We start from the raw sequence: 26,085 nt of genomic DNA, 5'->3' as shown, positions 1-26,085 counted from the left end.
TAATGATATTTACTTCAATATGGTACTGTTCTTTAATGAACTTATTTTATAAGATTTGTGTTAAAAGTTTATTGTTAATTTTTTAATGTTTTTTCTAATTTTAGAAAATTAGAGCATTCTTCTGGTGACTATAATGCTGAATAGTAAAAGCAAGGGGAAGCCAGTAGGTAGTGCCTTCTTGTTGTTATTGTTGTCAAAACATAAAATAGAAGCAACAAAAGATAAAAATTTTAGCTTTCTCTAGTTTTCTTTTTCTCAAAATAAAATTGAATATAATTTGTCCACTATATTATTTAGAGCTCTTAATTACACATAAGACTAAGTTGAGGTGAGAGTTACTTGGTAGCAGCAAAGGTTATAAAGCGTTTAACAAAAGTAAAAGTACAGAAATTTCAGGCTTCTTGAAAATTTCTTTTTTATCTAAATGTCCATAGGCAACAGAGGTTTGAACAAATGTTTTGTATTTGCTACATTAACTATGGAAGAAATAAAGACTAACATTTGCTGAGCATTTACTCTGTGCCAAATACTATTTTAAGAACTTTGCATTGTATTCTCTTTTTAATCCTTATAAAAACCCTGTGAAGTAGGTTCACTATTGCTCCCCTTTTACAGATATGAAAACAGGTGCAGAAAGATTTGCATAACTTCCCCAATGGCACAAGCCCAGCATGTGGTAGAAATCGATTCAAAGTCCTTGATTTCTCTATGTTTAGAAAAAACATTTTATGCATTAGAGGGTCCTTTCCTTTTTCACTCAGAACAGGTTGTCAGGGTCTGCAGGCTCTGTTTCCATCTTGTTCCCTGTGTATGGGTAGCCACACACTGTCGTGGAGTCTGGGATCAACATGCCAGCTCAGTTCATCTGTCTGAACCATCAGGTTTGGGTACTTTAAGAATGGGTTTTCCCTCCTGGTCTGATGGAGGATTCAGTAAGAGGCTTAGAAACAGTTAAATAATTTGCCTTTTATTTATAGAACTGGAAAACAAGTATCTGTATATAATAGATATAAGCTTTCCTTAGAGTCATTTTGTAGAGAATATACATCTGTGTATGTTTATGTTTGTTTTAGGAACATTCCTCAGTACTATTGGATAGTCTTGATATTTTGTGTGTGAAAACTTACAAATAAAAAACAGATTTGTCTTCACAGGGGAAGGAGCCCTTTACTTGTTCAATATGTGTCTACAGCAGCTGTTTGAAATAAAAGTTTTCAAGGAAAAACACCATTCATGGCTTATAAATCAATCAGTTCAATCAGGTAAGTGACCAGTTTACACATTTCCATTAACTGAACAACATACTCTAGCACTAGCTTTTCCATCCTTCACAGGTGTACCAGTCTCTTCTCCTGGTTTGGAGTCTGGTTAATGTTTTTTTTTTTTTTCCTTGGAATCAATGTAGGGTTTAATCAAGGAGAAATCAAGGAGAAAGGAAAGATAATTTGAGCAAGTTTATATCGATACTTAATGTATCTTAGATGGTAAGAAATTTTTAACTAATGACTTTAAACACTTAACATTCTTTTCAGAAGGCAGATAATCTTCGTACCATGGAGTGCACATTTTCTTGACTAGAAATGCTTCGCTCTACTGTTGGCCACGTTTAAGGATTTTCACGTTTTTAACATCTTATTTCCTTGAAAATAGATACTGATGTAGTTTCTAAAATAGAATAGAATATGACAAAGATTTTTTAATGCTTTGTTTTATGAATTAATGCTGCCACCCTCTCCCAAACTCACACACACACACCCCAACACCAAAGTTCTGTTTCTTTTAATGTTCCTTTAATTTGGAGTAGTGTTGGCTCAGAAGGAAAAAGGATACCACATGTTTTTCTGATGGATCTGAGAGTGAGGGTGTTGGGCATGAGGGTAGGGTGTCATGGCATAGTTGAGGCACTCTGCATTCCCTCTGACTATTCTCACTCTTCCCAGAGAATGCTGTTTTTCTTTTGACTGTGTATATGGCTACTTCGTGCTAAGGTATGAAGGTCACTTTGCCTTTCTTCTAAGACATTCCAGAAGAAGGGTTTTATGCTAGTGATAAATTTTATGTACATATGTGTATGAGAGGAATTAAAGTAGTGTTTAGTTGCCAAAGAACAGTGGTAGTCTAGATATAGTCTGGTATTCCCTTCTATTTTTGCTACCGTGCTTGTTCATTTGGCAGTACATAAGAGTTCCAACTTTTAATGTAACATACACACTTGCAGCTGGTCTAGCTAGAAAAACATGGTAATATCCAGATAGAACTGGAAAATATTGATAATTTCTTCTGGACTGGACTGTGCTTACTTGTTTTTTTTGTTTTGTTTTGTTTTAAGTAGAGTAGTTTTAGATTCACAGCAAAGGTACCTGCTGTTTTCATTATTGTCTTTTTGCAAAATTTAACCTTAAAGAGCTGTTTTTAAGACTGACCACTAGGATACTGTTTTCAAACCTAGAAACCTATTCCTAACTTCTGAATGTAATAGATGCCTTATATAAAATAAACTTAGAGAACCTGACAGGTTGTTTTTATAAACTTCTCCTCTACTTCAAAAAACAAGTCACCCTAGATTGTGTGCTTCAGTTGGTTGGAGCATTGTCCCATAACTGGAAGGTTGCAGGTTCAATTACTGGTCAGGGCACATACATAAGGTGTGGGTTCTATCCCTGGACCAGGCATGTATGGAGGTAACTGATCAAGGCTTCTCTCTCTCTCTCTCTCTCTCTCTCTCTCTCTCTCTCTCTCTCTCTCTCTCTCACTCTCTGTCTCTGTCTCTGTCTCTGTCTCTGTCTCTGTCTCTCATCAATGTTTCTCTCTTCCTTCCTCTCTCTCTAAAAGCAATGAAAAGATGTCCTTGGATGAGGATTAAAAAAAGTCATCTGATATCATAATATGAAATTCCTTGATTTTTTTCTTACTATGAAATGTATTCTTGTATATAATTTAGGGTTAGAATTTCTTAGATATATAAGTAGGTTGGTCTGTTAGAGAATAAAAGTAAGTAAATGTATTTTCTGACATAAAAATAATAAATATGGAGATAAATTAATTGTGTATTATTCTATTTGATGAAATTTCTCTTCTGATTTATTTTTGTGGAAGAGGAAGTCTGGAAGAGGATACTGGGAGTGAAGTGTGATAGAGGAAAGAAAAGCGGGGAGTAGTTGGGTTAGTGTGTTTGATTTGCCTTTTTCCTTTCAGCCTGGAGAGCACGATTAATCTTCCTGCAGAGTTTCTAGTTTCTTATGTTCAGTTATTAGACTCATACCCTCTTGCTTTTTTCTTTGGGGTATGAGGATGGGATTGGGTCTGGGGTGGGTAACAACCTTCTGAACTTCAAGTCATTAGTAAGTCAGATCTGTGAACCCACAGACCATAGAAGGAACTATGCACAGAGAAAATTCTATTGCTTTCCAAATAGCTTTGTACTCAAAAGCAGAGGAAATTACATTTTACTGTAGCTTTACAGATAGGCTTTATATAGGTTTCCTGTGTTTGCGTGGTTAATATTCTGTCCATATTTCCTCTAGTCCTTGCCTTTATGGAGCAGTGGGGAAGACCTCTGTTAAAAATTACTTCAAAAGAGAAATGAAAAGTTGAAGATTGATTTCAGTGTCTTGAGTCTCATCCACACATAGGGATTTGAAGCTCTTTGGAATAAAATCTTATGGACCACATTGTGCCTTTTGAGAGAATCACATAGAATCTTGGGCCTGTGTAAGGAGAACTTCTATATTTGAAAATTCACATACAGTTGTCAATTAATTGTTTCTACATTTGAATTAAGATAAAATGACTAGATTGTTTTTTCATACATTAATTCCATTTGTTCTCTTTTTTTAATCTATAGGAGGTCTTCTCCACTTTGCTACACCCATGGACCCTCTATTTCTGCTTCTCCACTACCTTATAAAGGCTGACAAAGAGGTGAGTTTCTACCCTGGTTGGTGTGTCTCAGTTGGTTGGAGCATCATCCCCATACACCAAAAGTTAATGGGTTCAATTTCCAGCCAGGGAATATACTTAGGTTGCAGGTTCTATCCCCAGATGGGGCACATAGAATATGGGAGGCAACTAATAAATGTTTCTCTCTCACATTGATGTTTTTCTCTATTTCAAATCAATAAACATTTAAAAAATGTTTTTAAAAGAGGTGAGTTTCCTAGTTTGGGATAATAATAGTGAGGAACCAGGATATGTTGTTTTTTGCTTGATCTCCTCTCGAATGTTTCAGTGATCCAAATGTAGATTCCCCACAATTCAGATTTAAATTGGTTGGTATAGAACATGTGTGTCAGATGTGCTAATATGGATTAGTGAGACCTGAGAACCAACACCTGAATCTTGCACTATCTTACTCGTGACATCTGAAAATTACCTAACACTCTGTTCTGTGTGCCTGCCTTGTTTGATAAGCCTTGCAATGAAAAATTTTATCATTAAGTACTCATTTGTTTTGAAATATAATACAAATTTTAAGAAATTGATCTCAGGTTTTAAGAGAAGAACAAAGATAATGTTTTTCTTATTTGTGAGAGACTGTAAAATAAGTAAATTAGGGGCACATCTAGTAAAAAGCTCATTAATGAGAAAGCTCAAGTTGAGACTTAATGAACTCCAGCTAGATAAAATTTTCCTTTGTAAGGTAAAGACAGATTTTATTAATAGTAATAATTTCAGCCAGAGGTTCTGAAACATTATGGTCTCAGGATACCTTTGTACTCCACAAGTTATTAAGGACCCCAAAGAGCTTTTTGTTCCTGTGGGCTTTATCTATCAATATTTACCACATTAGAAATTAAAACTGAGAAATTTAGAAAATAATTTTATTAATTTATTTTAAAATAAAAATAACAAGCACAGTACATACTAACATAAATAACACATTTTCAGTGAAACAAACAATAAAATTCGGTGATGAGTGTGGCATTGTTTTACATTTTTTCAAGTCTCTTTGACGTGTGGCTTAATAGTGACAACTGGCTTGTTATATCTGCTGCATTCAGTCTGTTTCCATATATTGTTTTGGTGGAAATATATGAAGACTATGCAGCCTTACACAGATAGTCAGAAAAGGGAGGAATAGTGTCAGACAATTGTAGATATTATTCTTTGACAGTATTGCAAAAATCAGCAAGGCATAGTTTCTCAAAATTCAGTTGCAGTATGGAATACGAAACCCTGTTAATGAACTCTCCATGCTCTGTTACATTAAAATCTATTGCTCTGTCTCGTAGTGAGAATGGATCTGGTACCCATGTATACCTTTGGAAAGTATTGCTTCACTGAATTATGCTGATTTTGTAAATGTTGACACATGTCATTACATACATACACACACTGACCTTTGTTGATCTCTCTTATCAGAAAATTCTTTAAGTATTCAGAAGCTGTCATAATGGCATATGTAAATTTTCTACAATTTTAATTTTTGCTTGAAAGTTAAAATTTTATTATTGGCTACAAGTACTGTCTGTCTTTCCCTCATAGTGGGTTCACTTCATTTATGTTCTGCCACATATCCATGTCCAAATCACTGAAGTTCATAGTGGGTTTTTTTTTCCAGGTAAAAGTGGCATCTATGAAAATAACAGCTAGTTCAGCTTGTAACTCAACATAAATGTTTTCCTGGAGACAGTCCTGTACCTTCACAGGTGGCAGAAGCACTTTAACAACACTACTTTCATCACATATTTAAAAGACTAGCATTCAGGAGTTAAGATTTAAATAAAAGTAATTGCTGATAATTTTGGTAAAGCATATCCTTAAATGAAATGGGCCAGTTTTTTTTAACTGTGCATGGCGGTGAAGAATTCAGTTTACTATTACCAGTGACAGTTTGTTGTCACCATCCTTACCAATCAATGGATGCTGATGAGCCAGTGGTTCTACCCACCTTTGCTTTGGAATTTTTAGTGCAAATGTCAAGATGGTAGAAACACAAATAGCATCTTAGCATTATTATGAAAATAGATTTGAGCTTGTGGGCCCTACAACGGTATTGAGGACTCCCAGCGATCTACAAACCACAGTTTAAAAACCTTTGAACAAATTTAAGGAATAAGTGTTATTTAAACTGCTTAGAAGAATCTGTTATTTTGCACTCTAATATTTACATATAATTTAAATGCTAGTTTGTCTCATTTCATTTACTCCTTAGACCAAATTGCGAAAACTTCTATTTTGTGGGAATATCAATTCAGTGTGCTATAAATCCTGAAAGTAATAAAAGTGACTTAAAGCTTTAAGTCACACTTTCTCCTAATGCAGCTTAGCTGCTTTTATTTTCCTATATCCTCTGTCCTTTTGTATGGATTAATGAAGTTTTATTCCTTAGTTTGATCATGTTTCCCATTATCTATAAACTACCTTGGTAGACAATATAATTAGAGCATACCAGCAATGAGGCTAGTAACCCATGGGTCTGTAATGAATACAACTGGTTCTAGTCACCACCAGGAAGGGCTGGCAGTATTCAGCAACGAGGTTGAAAACTTCAGTTGGCTCCCATTTGTTTTCCAGCATACATTAACAGAGAGAAAGTCACCAATCAGCATTGATAAACATTTAAAGCCTCCACCACTTTATTTTGGAAGTGTTTCCCTATTTTGCATTAAGATAACTGGTGAATTAACCCTCAGTCTGACTTTCTGGGGATCTCTGGGGATGCTATAGCTCATTCATGTTGACAGATACAGAATGAAGCAGAAATCAAGATGGTAGTTGTCTTTCATTGTAAACCATCTTTCTCTTTCAGATATTAATAATGCCCTTTGAAGTAACCAATGAGGTGTTTATATATTTCCTTTCCTACATTTTAGACATTATCTTTTTCTATTTAGTTAAAAAGTATATTCATGCATACCTTTAAAATGTTGATTTATTCTTTTTTAATTAGAAGGTTATTTAATTATATATTTTAACATAAAAAGAAATAATTGTCTACTATAGCTATCCCAACTGTTATTAACTAGATTCAAAACAAGTTGCTTATTACATTTCCTTTTTATATGTATATGATAAAGAAAACAAGAATGAAATATCAATTATGAAGTTATATTACTATGACTGGTAGTCCATTTTATATATATTTATATGTATATAGAATATTGTTTTAAAGTAGTAAATATTTAAAATTTGGTTGATCATGGAAGAATATAGATTAAGGCAGAAATCTAAAATAATAACACTTGGGAAATCTGTGAATTAGTTTTACTACGTGAAGGAAAAAGAGAACATTTACATTGAGGCATTTCTTGCCACTTGTTAACCTAACAGACAGTATGGCAAGCTGTCACACATGCTACTGAATGAATGATAAGATTTCACCCTTAAAACAAAGAAAGCTGTATTTGCAGAAAGAAAACTGATTGGACACAAGTTTTCTGTCTTCAAATGGAATTGTCACTAACAGAAAAGTACAGTGAGCTAGAAATGGGACATGGGCAAAACCATATACCGTTTCAAATTCAGGTATTTCCACTAGTAAAGTTAAGAAAAAATAAACCTGAGAAAAAAAATGTTCTGAATTTCTGTGTTCTGTACTTCTGGCCCGTTGGCCACGAGGCTTGTACATTTATCTCAGCATGATTTAATATATTGCAGCTTCATTGTACTTATCCCTATAACTCTCTTTTATTTTATTATAGTTTAAATTTGGAAGCATTGTTAGCTCCAACAGGAGTAGATTCACTTTTGTTTTTGTTTTTTTTCTTGTGGTGTATGAACCCTGGAGGACTGAGGAGGAAAGAGGACATGTACACTGTAGGCTTGATTATGCTTATCCCTGGGTGATGGTCAGGACTCCTCTGACCTCAGCTGGTTTTTTTTCAAATTAAATGAGATGGATCAGCCCCAGGCATTCTCAACCATCTTTAAAAGTTTCCGTAACTTCCAGTGCTTTCCCAGAATTTTGCTGCCTTATTTTACCTCATATCTGTACTCCTGACGTTAGAATCCTTTAAAGAGAGTTGAGAGTCAGTTCTGGAGCTTATCCCAGTTTAGGGTGGAACAGGTGGCTTAGAACTTAGTTAAAAAGTGCAGCTATGAGATAATGTATCTTTTTCTCTATTTTTTTAAATATGTCAGTTTGTTGACTAGCATGCTTGCTTTCTGACTGACTAAAGTGTTTTTCAGGGAAAGTTTCAGCCTCTAGATCAAGTTGTGGTGGATGACATGTTTCCAAATTGCATCTTGTTGCTGAAACTTCCTGAACTTGAGAAGTTACTTCAACACGTGACAGAGGAAAAAGGTAGTATACAGTGGAATGCAGCTGCTTAAAGGCCTCTGAATGTCATGCTTATTCTACATGGGTCATAGGGGAAACTGTCATTCAGATTTTGTTGCCACTTGTCAATTTTAGTCCTCTGTTGCTTTGAGATGTACAGTCTTTGACATTACAAGCAGTGAAATGTTGTGGCCTGTCTCCCACAGGGCCAGGGTTCACAAGGCTTTAGTCTCACTTCTTTGAATTAGTCCATTACTTCAACTGCTTTCTGCCACATATTTCTCATTTGTAACATTACATAAAACCTATACCTTTATTGTTTCAAGAAGCACTTACTGAGTGTCTATTAAGAAGCATATTTTGAGCACTGGTACAAGCTTTAGCAATGCTTACATAAATAAACCATTATTCTTTCTCTCACTTAACTTTGAGTCTGATAACAGCAAATGACAAGTAAGGCAAACAAACAATAGGGACTAATGGAAATGAACTCAGGGTTTTCTGGGGATGCACAGGACAGGTTTATAACCTGGCCTAGGTTGAGTGAAAGTGTGAGTCAGTCAGTATTGTTTTGCTCTTCTTAGAAGGAAATGATCTCTCAGTCCAGTCCTGAAGCAGGTATCAGAGTAGCAGCATTACAGAGACATGGATTTATGGAAAAATTTGTTACATTTAAGAAATTCCAAGGAGTTCGGTGTGGTCCGAATATAGGATACCAGGGATGGATTTAGGTAAGTAAGGAAGTAACAGGGCAAGAATGCTGGGCAAGGGTTCAAGTGGCGAAGGGCTTTATATTCGTCTGGACTTTCCTTAATAATACTGGAATGTCAGCAAAGTTTTAAGCAGAAAAGTCGATGGTATGGAGTGCTGGAGAAACTGAGGCCAGATCCCCAGAGGCTGTTGCAGTGGTCTGAGCAGGTGATGATGGTAGCCTGGCCTTATGAGATGGAACTAGAAAGTAGTAGCAATTTGGAGGTAGAACTAATCTCATTTAGTGTTTGGATGATAATGGAGGAAATGGAGGAGTCAAGGATGACTTCTGGGTTTGTGCCTTGAGCAACAGGATGTGTAGTGGTAGCATCCTAGAGACAGGAAACATGGGTGGGAGGAGCAGGCTGTAGTGATAACAAAGAGGTGGATTTTAGATATTACTCATTTGAATTTTGAGAGAAGGAAGTGAGACAGTGTGTGTGATTGTATTTTGATCAGTTAGAAGCTCTAAACAAACAGCATCGGTGTCTCAAAAAATCATCCAAGTAGTTTCAGAGTTAAAATGGAAACAGTGCTGGAACCAAAACAATAGGCTGATCAGTTGTGTTTGTTCAGAGTTACACACAGTTTGGCCAACTATGACAGTTCTTCAGGGACCAAGCAAGTGGTTATTCCAAGAAATGTAAGCTTACAGTGGGAAAGGGGAGAACCTCATTGATTGCGTTTTACATTCGAGGGTCTACTACACTCACACTTGGCCAGACTTACTACTCCATTTTGTATCTGAGGGGTATGTGGTGCCAAGGTTTTATCAAAGCAGTCCATTAAAGACATTCCCTGATGCTGAGCTTGGCAGGAGTAAGCAATCGTTTTTAGATGACAAATGAGTGAGTACTTCATAACCATTCTGAAAGCTAAAGTAATGAGGAATAATTATAATTCATTTTAATTATGTCAAGTTAAGAGTTGAAAATGCAATTAACTCTCATTTTCAAAATTCTTACATTAGCTATATAAGAACAGTTAAACACAAACCCAGGGGCCAGATTCAGAAAGGGTGTTAATGCATTGGTATTTCTTAGCTTATAGCAACTGTTTCAAAGCAAGAGCTTCCCCTTCTGTCATTTCTTCCTTCTTGCACACCAAAGCCCTGACCTTTTACTGAACATCTGAATACCTGTCGTAATCTTTTGCACTTCTCAACATTGCCTAACTTCTGAAGTTCTATACTAGAACTACATATACTATACTTACTTTTTGGCTCTATATAACTAGCTGTACACTTCAAAATGCTGTGCATTTCCCTTGGAGCTTCATGCTGTCCTCATATATAAAACTGACATAAAGGAAAATATTGTACATATTTGAGTTTTGGCTTAAGGGGTAAAGTGAGTAATGTGGAATTGCTTGTGTGTATTTTGATAAAGAGGCCATTTTGAGAATGAGGTGTACAAGATCTTTCTTGTTTTGATATTTTGCTTAAATTTTCCATTAAGATTTACAGACAATAGTTCATTAGGGGAAGAATTTAATTATGAAGAAAACTGCCAAAACTTCTAGAGAATTGCATAAATATTTTACTATGTGAAATTTAATCCAAATTACTTTGGCTTTGCCATACTGTCATTGAAAAAGAAAGATGTTTAGCAGTGCAGAAGCTTTTTATCTTGATGAAGTCCCAACCTAATCAACAAAACAAACAAGCAAGCAAAATATAACCAGACATATTAAAATTAAGAACAAACTGATAGCAAGCAGATGGGAAGTGGGAGGGGATAATGGGGGGAAAAGGGGGAAGGGTTGTCAGGAACATTTATAAAGGAACATGGACAAAATCAAAGGGGCATAGGATCGAGGGTGGGATATGGGAATGGCTGGAGTGGGGGGAAGTAGTGGGGGGGAAATGGAGACAACTATACTTGAACAACAAAAAAAGGAAAACAAAAATTTGAAGCCTAGAGTTTTTAGAAACCTGGTATATAGAAGGATTCATAATATATTTGCTTTGAAAATGAAAGTACCTAAGCAGATGAAGCAAATTTTAAACTAAAAATATAAAGGTAAAGAAAAACTCAGAAAAAAAAACCTACAAATATTATTTGTACCACCAACCTCAATAATCAAAAATTGTAATATTTTATCATATTTGCTTTATATCTTTTGGGAAAAGAATTTCTTTTTTTTAAATATATTTATTAATTATGCTATTACAGTTGTCCCATTTACCCCCCCCACTCCACTCCATCCTGCCCACCCCATCCCTCCCACATTCCTCCCCTATAGTTCATGTCCATGGGTCATACTTATAAGTTCTTTGGCATCTACATTTCCTACACTATTCTTACCCTCCCCCTGTCTATTTTCCACCTATCATCTATGCTACTTATTCTCTGTACCTTTCCCCCCCTCTCCCCCTCCCACTTCCCTATTCACAACCCTCCATGTGATCTCCATCTCTATGGTTCTATTCCTGTTCTAGTTGTTTGCTTAATTTGCTTTTGTTTTTGTTTTAGGTGTGGTCATTAATAACTGAGTTTTCTGTCATTTTTACTGTTCATATTTTTTATCTTCTTTTTCTTAGGTAACTCCCTTTAACATTTCATATAATAAGGGCTTGGTGATGATGAACTCCTTTAACTTGACCTTATCTGAGAAGCACTTTATCTTCCCTTCCATTCTAAATGATAGCTTTGCTGGATACAGTAATCTTGGACGTAGGTCCTTGCCTTTCATGACTTGGAATACTTCTTGCCAGCCCCTTCTTGCCTGTAAGGTCTCTTTGGAGAAATCAGCTGACAGTCTTATGGGAAGTCCTTTGTAGGTACTGTCTCCTTTTCTCTTGCTGCTTCTAAGATTCTCTCCTTCTCTTTAATCTTGGGTAATGTAATTATGATGTGCCTTGGTGTGTTTCTCCTTGGGTCCAGCTTCTTTGGGACTCTCTGAGCTTCCTGGACTTCCTGCAAGTCTATTTCCTTTGCCAGATTAGGGAAATTCTCCTTCATTATTTGTTCAAATAAGTTTTCAATTTTTTGTTCTTCCTCTTCTCCTTCTGGCACCCCCATATTTCGGATGTTGGAACGTTTCAAGATGTCCTGGAGGTTCCTGAGCCTCTCCTCATTTTTCCGAATTCTTGTTTCTTCGTTCTTTTCTGGTTGGATGTTTCTTTCTTCCTTCTGGTCCACACTGTTGATTTGAGTCCCAGTTTCCTTCCCATCACTATTGGTTCCCTGTACATTTTCCTTTGTTTCTCTTAGCATAGGCTTCATTTTTTCATCTACTTTTCGACCAAATTCAACCAATTCTGTGAGCATCTTGATAACCAGTGTTTTGAACTGTGCATCCGATCGGTTGATAGGTTGGCTATCTCTTCCTCGCTTAGTTGTATTTTTTCTGGAGCTTTGAAGTGTTCTGTCATTTGGGCCATTTTATTTTTCTTTTTGTCTTGGCGGGTCTGTTACTTAAAGGGGCAGAGCCTTAGGTGTTCCCGGGGCGGGGCGGGGCGGGGTAATGCTGGTCACTGCTCTGTGACACTGTACGTGGGGGAGGGGCCGAGAGGGGGCAATGGCACCCGCTCCACTCTCCACCGGATTTCAGTCTTTCACTCTGATACCCACAATCAAACTGGGCCCCTCTGGTGCTGGTTTCCGAGTGGGTGGGCTTGTGCACGCCCTAGGCCCCTGTGGGTCTCTCCAACGACCTCTCCTGTGAGGCTGGGACTCTCTCCTGCTGCCGCCCCAACCCCCACGGGCTCTTTCAATCAGAGGTTTGAGGCTTTATTTCCCCGCGCTGGAGCCCTGCGTTGCCCAGTCTGCTTCACTCCCCGCCGTTGGTCCGGTTTATCTGTGCACGAATGTGGGGCCAGGGGGTGCTGCCCGCCGCTCTGCCTGCCCCATTCTCCACCACTCTTTGAGTCCGGCCCTCTCGGTTTATCTGCATGAATGTGGGGCCGCAGGGTTGCCAGTGGTCAGACTGCCTGCGCCATTTGTCCCACACTCTGCCAGTCTCGGTTCCGCCATGCCAACGCGAGTCCTGTCCACTGGCTGCCTGTCTCTGCTCCTCCTACCGGTCTGGATGAGTGTTTATTTTTTATTTCCTTGGTGTTGGACTTCCTTGCCCTTCGATTTTCTGTCAGTTCTGGTTTTGCGAGGAGGCGCAGTGTGTCTACCTATGCCGCCATCTTGGTTCTCGGAAAAGAATTTCTTTAAGGACAATCTGGTAATCTGATCTCAGGATCTAATGGTCTGAAAGGAAAATTAAAAGTATATTTGCTGTATGGTTTTGAGCAGATCAAGCTTTTTAGCATCCTTGTCAGATGGAGAGTTTGAAGGGTTGAGAGTATGCCCTATGTTCTGTCACACATTATAATTAATTAGTATTCTACAAAATTCTAAGTAATAAAATAAAACTTTCTTTCTCTTAGCTTCATGGTGTTGAGATTTCTGAATGACCAACATCTGAACATTATTTAAGTGTTGCAGTTAATAGTATCTAGTGTCTACTACAAAGAGATGCTTCAAGAAGTAAATGAAATAATACAAGTAAATCAATACTTAAGAGAGTGCCGGGCATATAGTAAATGCTCAATAAATCTAAGTATTCTTAAGACTTCCAAATCAGATATTTTTAATTCTTTGCCGATGTTTAAGTACTAGGTACACAGTGGTGACCAGTAGACATTTCTTTGATGGTCCATTTATTAATATATATATTCAAGTGCTTTAAATAGGAGAGTGGGGATAATCAGATAATAAAACTATCTTCCATATTTTAAGAAATTATTCTATACCAGCTGTATACTTACTGTTTTATATATATTGTTGAATCCTGGCTGTTGAATTCCTTTTTATTGTTATTATAACCTGCATTTTTATAAATGAGGAAACAGACTCAAAGAGTATAAGTTAACATCAAACAACTTGAAGTAGTCAAATCATATTTGAACTCATGTCTGTCTGTTTCTCTGGCAGCAACTCTTTCCCTTCCTTCTTCTAACTGTGTAACGCATATTGTCACATGTAAAAGTAGGAACTTTTAAAAAATCTTGCCCCAGCTTTGTGGCTCAGTTGGCTAGAGCATTGTTCCATAATTGGAAAACTCACGGGTTCAGTTTCCATTAGGGCATATACCTAGGTTGTGGGTTTTGTCCCTGGTCAAAGCATGTGCGAGAGGCAACTGATCAGGGTTTCTCCCATCAATGTTTCTCTCACCCTTCCTTTACCTCTCTCTAAAACCAATAAGCATGTCCTTGGGTGAGGATTAAAAAAATGAATCTTTTTTTACCTCTTAGTAATTTTCCTTTGTGAGGCAAAAAGAGAGGGATAGGAAAGGAGACAGAACTTCGACAGCTTAAGGAAAAGGCAATTTTTCGTATCCTAGCAGTGAGTTTTCAAGATACTGTATTATCCTGTTTTAGTGATTGCCTTGGGTGCTGGCAGCTTATTTAATTTGGTATTATTGTCCATTTATAATTTAGTGTTTGGTTCTATTCTCTGTATTTTTATTGCTAGGATTTTTAAATAACAAAGAAGACTGTTAAAGAGTGGTCAGGTAATATCAACGGCAGGGAACAAAGGTAAAGAAGAAAGCTGCTATTTTTTAACTTCCATCCTGTCCACAGGAACTATGCAGATAGAGTAAAACCTCACATACTCTCTTAATTCCCCAGCCAGCTATTTTGATATTAGACTCCAGATGTTGTCTTAAAAGTCTGTGACATTAAAAATATGGTTAAGCCTGCTAGGTTTATGAAAACCTTCCCCCCTTGCCTTCTCCCTGCCAAATAAACACAGCCATGGTTGTTTGTATCCTGAATGATGATGGCAGTGACCTTAGTTAGCACTGTTGGCTTTAGTAGTGAAGGAAATGATGTGTCTGGTAGCTGTGGGGCTCAGCACATTTCTTGCCAAAGAAGGTCATTCACTAGAGAGATGACAGGAGAAAGGACTAATAAAGGGTTATGAACTTCACCTTCAGAGTGTAACATTCTGTTTCATATGGCAAGCAAAAACTGCATTGTGCTGTCCAGTGTGATTAACAGGAAGAGCCAGGAAAACTTACCTGATTAAAATTCCCTGAATACATTTGCCAAGTTTCTATTCCCAGGAGACAAGGAAAAAAGAGATCATATGAGTTTCTCAGTTGAGGAGAACATTGAGAAATTAGATGTGAAAATATGCTCTAGGCTGTTTGTTCAATAGTCCATCAGGGAAATGCAAGTTTGTGAACGGATTATCCATTTATTGAACATAGTATTTCGTTGTGGACTCACTTTTATTCCATCTCTGTTGTGTAAACCCAGTCGTTCCACATGTTTGAAACAAGTTTTATTGGCACCATACACATCGGAGAAAGAAAACTTCGCAACATGTGTGCATATTATCTTACTAACTCCCACAAATATTAAATTTAGGACATGAATGAACATGTTTTAGTATTGTTCATAATTACGGGTAATCTGTGGCCTTCATGTCTTTGCTTATAAAAATTTGTAAATTTTAAAGTAAAGCAGTAGTTTATACGCTTTGTCCTTATGTAGCATTATGGGATATTTAGGTTCGATATTTCTTAATCATCATCTTGTCCAGGAAATGTTTCATTTACAATAAACTTTAATTTAAAAACTTACTAGAAAAAATACTCCAGGCCCAGCCGGTTTCATTGTAAATTTCACCATACTTTGAGGAAGAAATAGTGCTCACAAAAAAATAAGATACTTAAACTCTTTCAGAAATTAGATAAAACAGGAATATTTTCCAACTGTTTAATTTTATTAAGTCAGAATTACCCCATACCAAAACCAAAATTACTACAGAGAGAAAATTAGGCCAATATTCCTTATGATAATAGACAGACAAAAATAAACAAAATATTAACAAATAAAATATATAAAAAGAATAATAGCATTATAACCATGCTCAGGCAATACTGCACCCCTCCCCCACTCCACTGCTGGGAAACCTGCTATCATTAAAGCCTAAACATCTGCATTATGCTCTGGTGAGAGGTGATGGAGATAAATGGTAGCAGGCATTGGCCTCTGAGACCAGGAGTTCTTTACCTGCCAAATGAGAGTCCCTACCCAAAAGCATGGAGAGTCATGGTCTATGTGGGAAACATGGGAGGGGGTCAGAGTTCTACCTGGTGCCAGGGACCTCGGAGTAAGCATACAACAGTGTCTGCTTGCATTGTGTCTGTTTTATGTATTTATATCTATATGTGTCTATCATTTTGTTTGAAAACAAAAAATGGGGTTTATCACAGTAATGAAAAGTTGGTTAAACATAAGAAAAATTAGTATAACTCACCATAGTTACACACTGTATGATCATCTTGGTAGATTCAGAAGAAAGAAACATTTAACAAAATTCAGCCATAATATCAATTCTTAGCAACTTAGAAATAGAAGGGAGCTTCCTCATTCTAGTAAGGGACATCTATGAAGCTAACATCATACTTCATTGTAAAAGACAACACACTTTTCCCCTAAGATTGGGTACAAGGTAAGAATGTCTGCTCTTACCACTTCTTTTCACTATTGAAGTGGAAGTCCTAACAGTTTCAATAAAGCTAGAAAAATATAAGAAATGTAAAGATTGGAAAGTAAATAATGAAACATTGACTCATAAACAATATATTCATGTATTTAAAAAGCTCAAAAGAATCTATAAAAAAAATTGTTAGAACTAATTAATAAGGTCCCAGGATATAAGAGCAATATACAAAAATCAACTGTATTTCTATAAACTAGCAGTGAATAATCAGACAATGGAATAAAAATATACCATTTATAATATCAAAAGTGAAGGTCCAGGAATAAATATAATACAATATGTGAAATACCAGTTCACTGAACATCATAAAATATTGCTGAGAGAAACTAAAAAAGAATTAAAAAGTAGATATACCATGTTTATGAATTAGAAGACTCAACATTGTTAAGGTGTTTATTTCTCCTAACAGAAATTGGACCTATGGTAGCCAAAACAATTTTGAAGAAGAAAAAGGTTGGGCAATTTAACACAACCTGATTTTAACTCTTACTATAAAGCTTAAAATAATCAAGAAAGTGTGTCATTGATATAAGGACAAATTGATAGAAAAGGAACAGATAGAGAATCTAGAAGTAGAGCCACACTCAAGATATCAAGATAATCCGATGGGTGAAAGGGATAGTCATTTCGACAAATGACCTGGAAAAATTGCATCTCCATATGAAAAATGGTTAATGTTGACCTTCCCCCTCACTTCACCGCCATACAGAAGAATTAACTCAAAAGTGATCACTAACATAAATGAAAAAATGAAAACTTAAACTTCTAAAAGAAAATGTAGAAAACCTTTGTGTAGATAAGCAAAGATTTCTTCACCTCACTGTGACTGAGAAGAATTAACTCAAAATGAATCACTAACTTAAATGCAAAAGTGAAAACTTAAATATCTAAAATAAAACAGAAAACCTTTGTGTGGATAGGCAAAGATTTCTTAGAGCACAAAAACTGCTAACCATAAAAAAGTTATGTAGACTGTAGTATTGCACTAACTATGGTGTCAGTTAGGGTACTGGGAATATCGTGGGGAATGCTGTGTAAAATATATGATTGTACTGGGTATACTGAGGGGAATGCTATGTAAAGTATATGATTGTCTAACAACTAAGCTGTACACCTGAAACAAATGCAAAATAAAAGGAAAAATATATATAAATTACATTTCATCAAAATTAATAGCTTTTGTTTTTTTGAAAGACACAATTAAGAAAAAAAAGAGGATAAAGCCACAGTTGGAAGAAAATATTTACATGGCATATATCTGATAGAGATATGTATCTCAAATATATAAAGAACTCTTTTAATATAATAACAAGATGATATACAACCCAGGGGAAAAAATCAGCAAGCAGTTGGAACAGACACTTCAGGAAAGATTTTTTTATGAATAGCTCAATAAGCACATCAAAAGGTTTCAATATCATTAGTCACTGGGGAGATGTAAATTAAAACCACAAGGAAATATCATTAGTTTCATAAGAGTGCCTAAAACAAAAAAGGCAGATGATAAGTTGTGGAACAGTTGGAACTCCCCTACCTGGCTAGTGGTAGCATAAAGTATGATTACTTGGAAATTTTTTATGACTCAATAATTTTCTTCCTAGACATTTACCCAAGAAACATGACAACATAGATCTGTGCAAAGACTTATGCAAGAGTGTTCAGAACAGCCTTTTGATTTCACAGCAACTTTTTCAAAATAGTCCAAAACTAGAAACAACTTAAATGTTCTTCACTAGGTGAGTGGGTAAACAAAATGTGGGAATACATATACAGGATATACTCCATAACACAAAGTAAGAAACTATTACTCACTGCAACAGATTGGAAGAATCTCAAAGAAATTATGATGAGCAAAGAAGGATGGTCACAGAAAAGTACACACTCTGTGATTCCATTTCTGTGAAGTTCTAGAATAAAGTAAAAACGAATCTATAATGATAGCAGATCAGTGGTCACCTGAGGTCTGGGTAGGGATGGGAGAATTGGTGACAGAAGGGCTTAATGAACTGGTTACATCACTGTATACATTTGTTGATATTCTTCAAATTGTACACTTAATATGGACTTATTTATCATAAACATTATTACTAAACTGATTTTTTAAAAATGAGCTGATTACTTATCCAACATAAGAATCTAAGCCTCTTGATTTCTGACACAGGGGGGTTTTTTTTGTGATTTTGGGGTTTTTGGTTTTTTTTTTTGCTTTTTCCGTCTCACATCATGCCCTACAAGATAATGTTGGCCCCTTCCCATCTCCCATGATGGACTCCAGTGATGGAATGTGGGGAGCAGGGCAGGAGTGAATAATGACTCTGAGATTTGAGCCTGGGCACCTAAAAGGGTTGTTTGGGAGAAGGTGAACAGTTTGGCTTTAGGCACAGAGGGCCTTGGCTCAGGGTTGTGGGCTTCCTGATTGGGTTTGTTTACTTTAGTTGAGATAGGATGCAGTCACCCTAGAAAGAAGTTATGATTGGCCTCAGAGAAAGAAGAAGTAGAGCTGGAAAGAAATCAGAGAAAAAGTCGCTAGAGATATAGAAATAGTGAGAGAAAGGTTTTATTGAACTATGGAAGAGAGGTTTTACCCACTTCTCCAGAAAAAACAGGATCAGAAGTACTGAGACAGGTGAATAGCTGATTAATTTTGGTAAAATGAACATCAGATCCACAACCTTGCTGTCAGCTTCAGAAGGAATTCCACTGCTTGTGCTGCCAATAAATTTGGACAGTTTATTGAACTTTACTCACACCCAGCCCTTTAAGATGGCAACAGATAATGTTTTTCATCAGGCATTCATTCTGAGCGTCCAGTGAGAGAATGTGCATAAAGAATGTGGATTTTGGCCAATATGGAGGCATAGGTAGATACACTTTGCCTCCTCGCACAACCAAAAGAAAGACAACAGATTTAAAAACAAAAAATAACCAAAACTGCCAGAAAATAGAACTGTATGAAAGTCCAACAACCAAGGAGTTAAAAGAAGAAACATTCATCCAGACCGGTAGGAGGGGTGGAGAAGGACAGCCAGGACTGAGATGACTCGTGGCTGGACCAGTAGTTGAGGCTGAGGCTGGCAGACTGGAGGTCCCACATTTGCAAGCAGATAAACTGGGAGGAACAACTGGAGAGCAAGACAAACCGAGAAACCCAGACTTCCATCATGGGAAAAGAAAGCCTCAAAACCTCTGGCTGTAAAAAATGATGGGGGTTAAGGCAGCAGGAGAAACTCATAGGCTCACAGGAGAGTTCATTGGAGAGACACCCAGGGTCTTAAAACATACACAAACCTAACCACCCAGGAATCCGCACCAGAAAGGCCCAATTTGTGGGTAGGGGAGAAGTGACAAATCTGGACAAGAGCCAGACTAGTGGCATCGTTCCCTCTCAGCCCCTCCGTCACGTACAGCACAACAACACAGATACATGGTTTGCCCTGCCCTGGCGAATACATAAGGCTCTGCCCCTTACAACATAACAAGCATGCCAAAACAAAAAAATAAGGCCCAAGTGAAAGAACAGATCAAAACTCCAAAAATAAAACTAAGCACTGAAGAGATTGCCAACCTATCAGATGCAGAGTTCAAAACTGGTAAGATGCTCGCAGAAATATTTCAGCATGGTCCCAAAATAGAGGAAGAAGGGAAGGCTATGCAAAGTGAAATAAAAATATACAGGGAATCAACAGTAAAAGGAAGGAAACCGGGACTCAAATCAACAGTTTGGAACAGAAATAAGAAATAAACATTCAACCAGAACAGAATGAAGAAACAAGAATTCAAAAAAATGAAGAGAGGCCTAGGAACCTCTGGGACAACTTTAAACATTACAACATCCCAATTGTACGGGTGCCAGGAGAAGAGGAATAGCAAGAAATTAAAACTTGTTTGAAAAAATAATGAAGGAGAACTTCCCCAATCTGGCAAAGGAAATAGACTTGCAGGAAGTCCATGAAGCTCAGAGAGTCCCAAAAAAGTTGGACCCAAGGAAGCATACACCAAAGCACATCATAATTACATTACCCAAGGTAAAGAGAGGATTTTAAAAGCAGCAAGAGAAAAGGAGACAGTCATCTACAAAGGAGTTCACATAAGACTATCAGGTGATTTATCAAAAGGAACCTTGCAGGCAAGAAGGGGCTGGCAAGAAGTATTCCAAGTCATGAAAGGCAAGGACCTACATCCAAGATTACTCTATCCAGCAAAGCTATCATTTAGAATAAAGGGCAGATAAAGTGTTTCCAAGATAAGGTCAAGTTAAAGGAGTTCATCATCACCAAGCCCTTATTTTATTGAAATGTTAATGGGACTTATCTAAGGAAAATAAGATCAAAACTATGAACGATACAATGACAACAAACTCACAACTATCAACCTAAAAAAAAAAAAAAAAAAAAACAACTAGAACAAGAACAGAATCACAGAAATGGAGACCACATGGGGCGGTTATCAGTGGGGAAGGAGAGGCGGGTGAATGAGGGAAAAGGTACAGGTAATAAAAAGCATAAATGATAGTTACAAAATAGACAGTGGGAGGTTAAGCATAGTACAGGAAATGGAGAAGCCAATGAACTTATAAGCACCACCCATGTATGTGAGCTAAGGGAGGGATGGTGGTGGGAGGGAAAGTGCAGAGCAAAGGGGAATAAAGGGGAGAAAAAAATGGGACAAGTGTAATCTCAAAAAAACATTTAAAAAAACTCCATCCATTAAAAAAAATGTAGCATCAGCCTGATTTTGTATTATGTTCTGATTCTGTTTTCATGAACATAGTGTCAGTTCTCATTTCTTCTTAACTAATATTATGTATTTGTTATGAGCCAAGTGTTGTGTGCTATCTGGTTTGTATGAATGTGCCATTTAATAGTGACTTCCCAAGGTGATACTGTATGCTGTGTATATAGGAACCAAGGAAGTATGGTTCAGAGCCTATGTCTCTTCCGAAAGGGTATTTTCGAGAGGGAAAGAGGTAGATTGCAATTGGCTCAGGGAGTGGGAGAGAAGAAGGAAACTGGCAGACTGTAGAACGTTCTCTCAGGGAATTTAGAGGTAGAGACAAGGGGAAGTGAGTAGTCAAGGTAGTATTTCTTAGGAGAGACCTGAGCACTGAGCTTCTTTGGAGATTATTTGTCTTAGGCAGTGAACAAGCACTTACTTTGTTTTATTTTTTACTGTAATTCTGTTACAGTTGTCCTAATTTTTTCACCTTTGACCTCCTCTGCCCAGCCCACCCCTGCTCCCACAGTCAATCCCCACAACTTTGTCCATGTCTGTGGGTCATTCATACATGTTCTTTGACTAATTGCTTCCCTTTCTTTCCACTATTATCTCCCTTCCCCTTCTCTGACCACTGTCAGTCTGTTCCATGTTTCTATGTGCATGTCCCTGGTTCTATTTTGCTCGTTAGTTTATTTTGTTCGTTAGATTTTTCTTATAACTGAGATCATAAACTATTTCTTTCACCAACTGGCTTGTTTCACTTAGCGTATTCTCTAGTTCCATCCATACTGTCTCAAAAGGTAGGAGTACCTTTCTTTCTGGTGCATAGTATTCCATTGTGTAATGTACCACAGTTTTTTGATCCACTCATCTACTGGTGGGCACTTAGTCTGTTTACAGCACTTGACTATTGTAAATAATGCTGCTATGAACACAGAGGTGAATAAATTCTTTTCAAATGGTGATTCGGAATTCTTAGGGTATATTCCCAGCAGTAGAATCACTGGGTCAAAAGGTGGTTTTAATTTTTAGTTTTTTGAGGAAATTCCATACTGTTTTCCACAATAGCTGCACCAGTCTATGTTCCACCAACAGTGCACTAGGGTTCTCTTTTCTCTACATCCTCACCAGCACCTGTTTTTTGTTGATTTATTAATGATAGCCATTCTGACAGGTGTGAGGTGGTGTCTCATTGTTTTTAATTTGCATCTCTCTGATGGCTAGTGATGTTGAGTATCTTTTCATGTCTCTGGGCCATCTGTATTTCCTTGGAGAATTGTCTATTCAAGTCCTTTGCCCATTCAATGAACAGCACTTCTAAAAATCCTTTGAACGGTGCATAGTTTTTTAGTGATTGCTGTATGCTCTTAGAATTCTCCAAATGTACACGGAATGGGACATTATCACTAGGGAATTCATGTCCATTTTCCTCTACCAGGTTGTGCAGCAGGCTGTTTGCCTAGGCAGTCCTAGAGAGAGCAGATTTTGCACCTTCCAAGGTGCAAAATTCCAATTCTCAAACTTCTGACAGGATGCCATTTGCAGCAGTGCCTCCTTTAGTTGTTTAGTGGCAGATCCTGAGGAGAGAGGTACATAGGTCCAGCCATCACTCCAACCTGCCTTCTATTGCCCACAATGTTGACAGCCACTGGCTGAAATGGGGAGGAAATGTACAGGGGCTAAGGCTAGGGACCTGCCAGCCTCTCTCCCTTGCAAACCATTTAGTGAACTCAACAATTTAACAGATTACAGAAAAGCCATCCCTGAATAAGTGGTTTCCATTTCCCACTGTGATTACAGAAGAGAGAAAGAGAAAATGTCATTCTACATAATCTCAGATGACTCCCACAGAGTCACATGTGAGCATTTGCACCTCCCCTTAGGATTTCCAGTGGTTACAGGATAACTCCTGTGTGGAGACAGGAAGCTAGGAGTGAAAGTGCCACCTCCGCTGATTATATAGAGACCAAGAAACCCCATGAATGAAGTGTTACTGAGGGAAGAGTGGTTCATTGATTGTGAGAACAGGAAGTATAATTTAAAAGTCAGGTTGAGCATATCATAAATCTAAATTTCCTTAAAATAGCAATGGTTATATTGTAATATGGTGAAAGATTTCCAGTGACAAGGAAGGTAAGTAAATAATTCCATCAGAAATTATTTTTGTCTGGAGTATATTGCTTATGTATAAATGCCGATCATTTTTCTCCTCTAATGCCACTATGTCAGTACTAAGTAGTTAAATACATATATTATGGTATGGAATGAAGTTCCTAGGCATCTACATTTAATTTCAGTTTTTTGGAATTTTTGTTTTTATTTTAGAAAAGTAGTTTTCCATTGAAAACATTGAGGTGATCTTAAACTTACGTAGAAAAATGAAGTTTTCTTCACTTGTTAATTTTCTATTTAAAAATTACCTTTTCTGCAGATTTGTTTGTATAATCTGATGATTTGCTTTAATTCCCACTCATTTAATAGTTAGATAAAACATGAGGTACCCAAAATCTGTTTTGGAATTTTTTAATGTCTGAAGTGTACTCTCAGGTTTGCACATTAAGTTTTTCAATTTAAAATATTTTGAATATAAATCTTGCATATGATAAAACCTTATGAGTTTTATTTTTTGTTTAACACTGTGTTCAGTTTTTTTCTTCCTTTTAATGTAATCCAGAAATAGGCAAAAAGAAATATTACAAGTACAGCAAAGAGAAGACATTAAAGTGGCTGGGCAAAAAGGTATAGTACCTCTCTAGTACCTATGACAAAAAATTTCAATGATCCTTTTTAAAATTCTAAAGAATGTGGTAAGTTTTAATCCTCTTGTATTTCCAACTAAACTCTTGTATTTCCAACTAAGAGAGGAAAACTTATAAAGATATTCAATATGAAAAGAAATCTTTTACTTTTCATCATCCCTAACTCATTTGTCTCTGGAGTTTGGTAGATACTGTTTTTCTTCCTTTTTTTGTTTTTTGTTTGTTTGTTTGTTTGTTTTTCACCTGCATTGACCTTTCATTTCCACATGATTTTCACCACTGAATGAAGGAAGTTCTTGCTCGTTGTTGGTGTAGATCTGAGCTTCCCCAAGCTAGACAATACCAGGCTTGATGTGCATTTGCTGTGGCTGGTCCTGCAGGTGTCTCAGAGGTGGATGTTGCTCCCACACAGCCAGACAAGGAGGGAGACTGGATTCAGGCTTAGAGGAAGTGTGTCCCACTCTGTGTCTGGATGCTGAAGAAAGGTCATCTTCCAGGCATACCCCATACCTTAGTGATCCTAAGAAGTAGACTGCATATAAGGTCTGGCAGTGTTTTCAAATTGATTTAGTAGGTTGCAACCAGTATTTTTCTTTTAATGGGATAGAACAGCATATGATGGCTAGGATAGGATAGGATAGGATGTATTAAAATTTAACAAGAGTAAGAGCAAATATTAAGTATGGCTCTATGAAACATTTTTATATATGTTTCCGTACTGACTTGCTGTGTATTTTTTACTATGGACTGTGGCTAAAAAAAGAACAACACAAAAAATACTTTGAAAGCCATTGGTCTAAGGAGATAGTATACTTCCACATTGATTAAGAATCTCACCAGAGGAGATCTATAGCTGATGAGGTTTTTTAAATCAATGATACCAGTAGTTACAATACCGATTTCTAGGATTCTCTTCTATCTTTAATTTTATGAAAACCATACTTGTATGTCATATGTTACTGGGCACATTAAGAGCCTGGGAGCATGCAAATGAACCTTGTAGTAACAGACTTCTACTATACAAAGTAGTGAAAAGATCTTTAAAGTGCCCCTATGTTTCACTTTTCATTCACCTTAGTATTAATTAGTCTTTGTAGGTGAAGAATGAATATAAGTACTGAACAGAATCTTGACATTTAGTTTTTGCCCTTAGCAAATGGTAATGACATGAATGGCATAGTGAAGTTTTACATTTATGGAGTTTCCTTTCTTAAATTTCTAGAATTTGGGAAGTTTACATTATTTTGTTTAGAAAATAATTTCATATAAACTTTTTGCCAGGTTCTGTTCTAAGGGCCTTACATATAGGGTGGAAAAAAGTAGTTTACAGTTGTGAGTATACAAAATACAGAGTTTATTCTTACATTATTATTTATTAATTATTATAACATTTTCCATATGAACAATGGTAAACCTACTTTTCTCCCACCTTGTATCTTAACTCATTTAATCTTCATAACAATCCTCTGAGGTAGATAGCATTTTTATCCCCATTTCACGGAGAAGTTAAGTAATTAGCCCATGGTCACAGAGTCAATCCAAGCAGCCCAATTCCAGAGCCAGTACTCTTATATTGTGTAGCCCTTAGGAAGTCTATGTGTTGAGATCATCCCAAAATGCTATAGCTGCTGCTCAGACATTTGTCCAAATGTGCAGTCATCTCTTATCTTCTCATATCTGCTGAAGAAATAATTCTTCCTGGATCTTAAATGGATTGAGGACTATCTGGAGTTAGTTTAAAATACTCTGGTATTTCCCTTTGGTTATTTCATAGGTTAATCAGACTATGACAACATTAAAAACCAGTAACATCAATGTTGGTGCTCGAGTACAGTCAAATGCATTTTTCTCCAGTCACCAGATTTCCAGTGACAAGGAAGGTAAGTAAATAATTTCATAAGAAATAATATTCATCTGGATTGTGTTGCCTATGATTAAATGTCTATCTTATGATTTCAAAATCTTAATGTCTCAGAAGCTTCACGTTCTTGCCATTGTCTTCTTGTTTTGTGGCAGATGTGCATTTTTTCCAAACCAAGTAATATTTCTACCATTGGTCACTTCTATCACTAATGGATGCTTAAATCATTCACTGAGCAAATATTAACTTTACACTAATAATAACAAC

The 26,085-nt window shown here is 36.8% G+C and overlaps 1 protein-coding gene across 5 annotated transcripts in view; it reads left to right on the top strand.

Moving 5' to 3' along the window:
* RNASEH2B (ribonuclease H2 subunit B) overlaps nt 1-26,085 on the top strand; it is an 87,215-nt gene that overhangs the window by 35,176 nt on the left and 25,954 nt on the right. For all 5 annotated transcript variants that reach the window (XM_053916616.1, XM_053916617.2, XM_024569935.3 and 2 more), the window contains 5 exons: nt 1,155-1,262; nt 3,845-3,921; nt 8,131-8,245; nt 23,873-23,937; nt 25,732-25,837. In XM_053916616.1, coding sequence (XP_053772591.1) covers nt 1,155-1,262; nt 3,845-3,921; nt 8,131-8,245; nt 23,873-23,937; nt 25,732-25,837 — 471 coding nt within the window. The remainder of the gene's footprint in view (nt 1-1,154; nt 1,263-3,844; nt 3,922-8,130; nt 8,246-23,872; nt 23,938-25,731; nt 25,838-26,085) is intronic.

This window comes from Desmodus rotundus, chromosome 13 (genome assembly GCF_022682495.2).
Source record: "Desmodus rotundus isolate HL8 chromosome 13, HLdesRot8A.1, whole genome shotgun sequence".
Lineage (NCBI taxonomy): Eukaryota > Metazoa > Chordata > Mammalia > Chiroptera > Phyllostomidae > Desmodus > Desmodus rotundus.
Note: the sequence above shows the minus strand (reverse complement) of the source record. Positions and strands in the feature narration are given on the sequence as shown.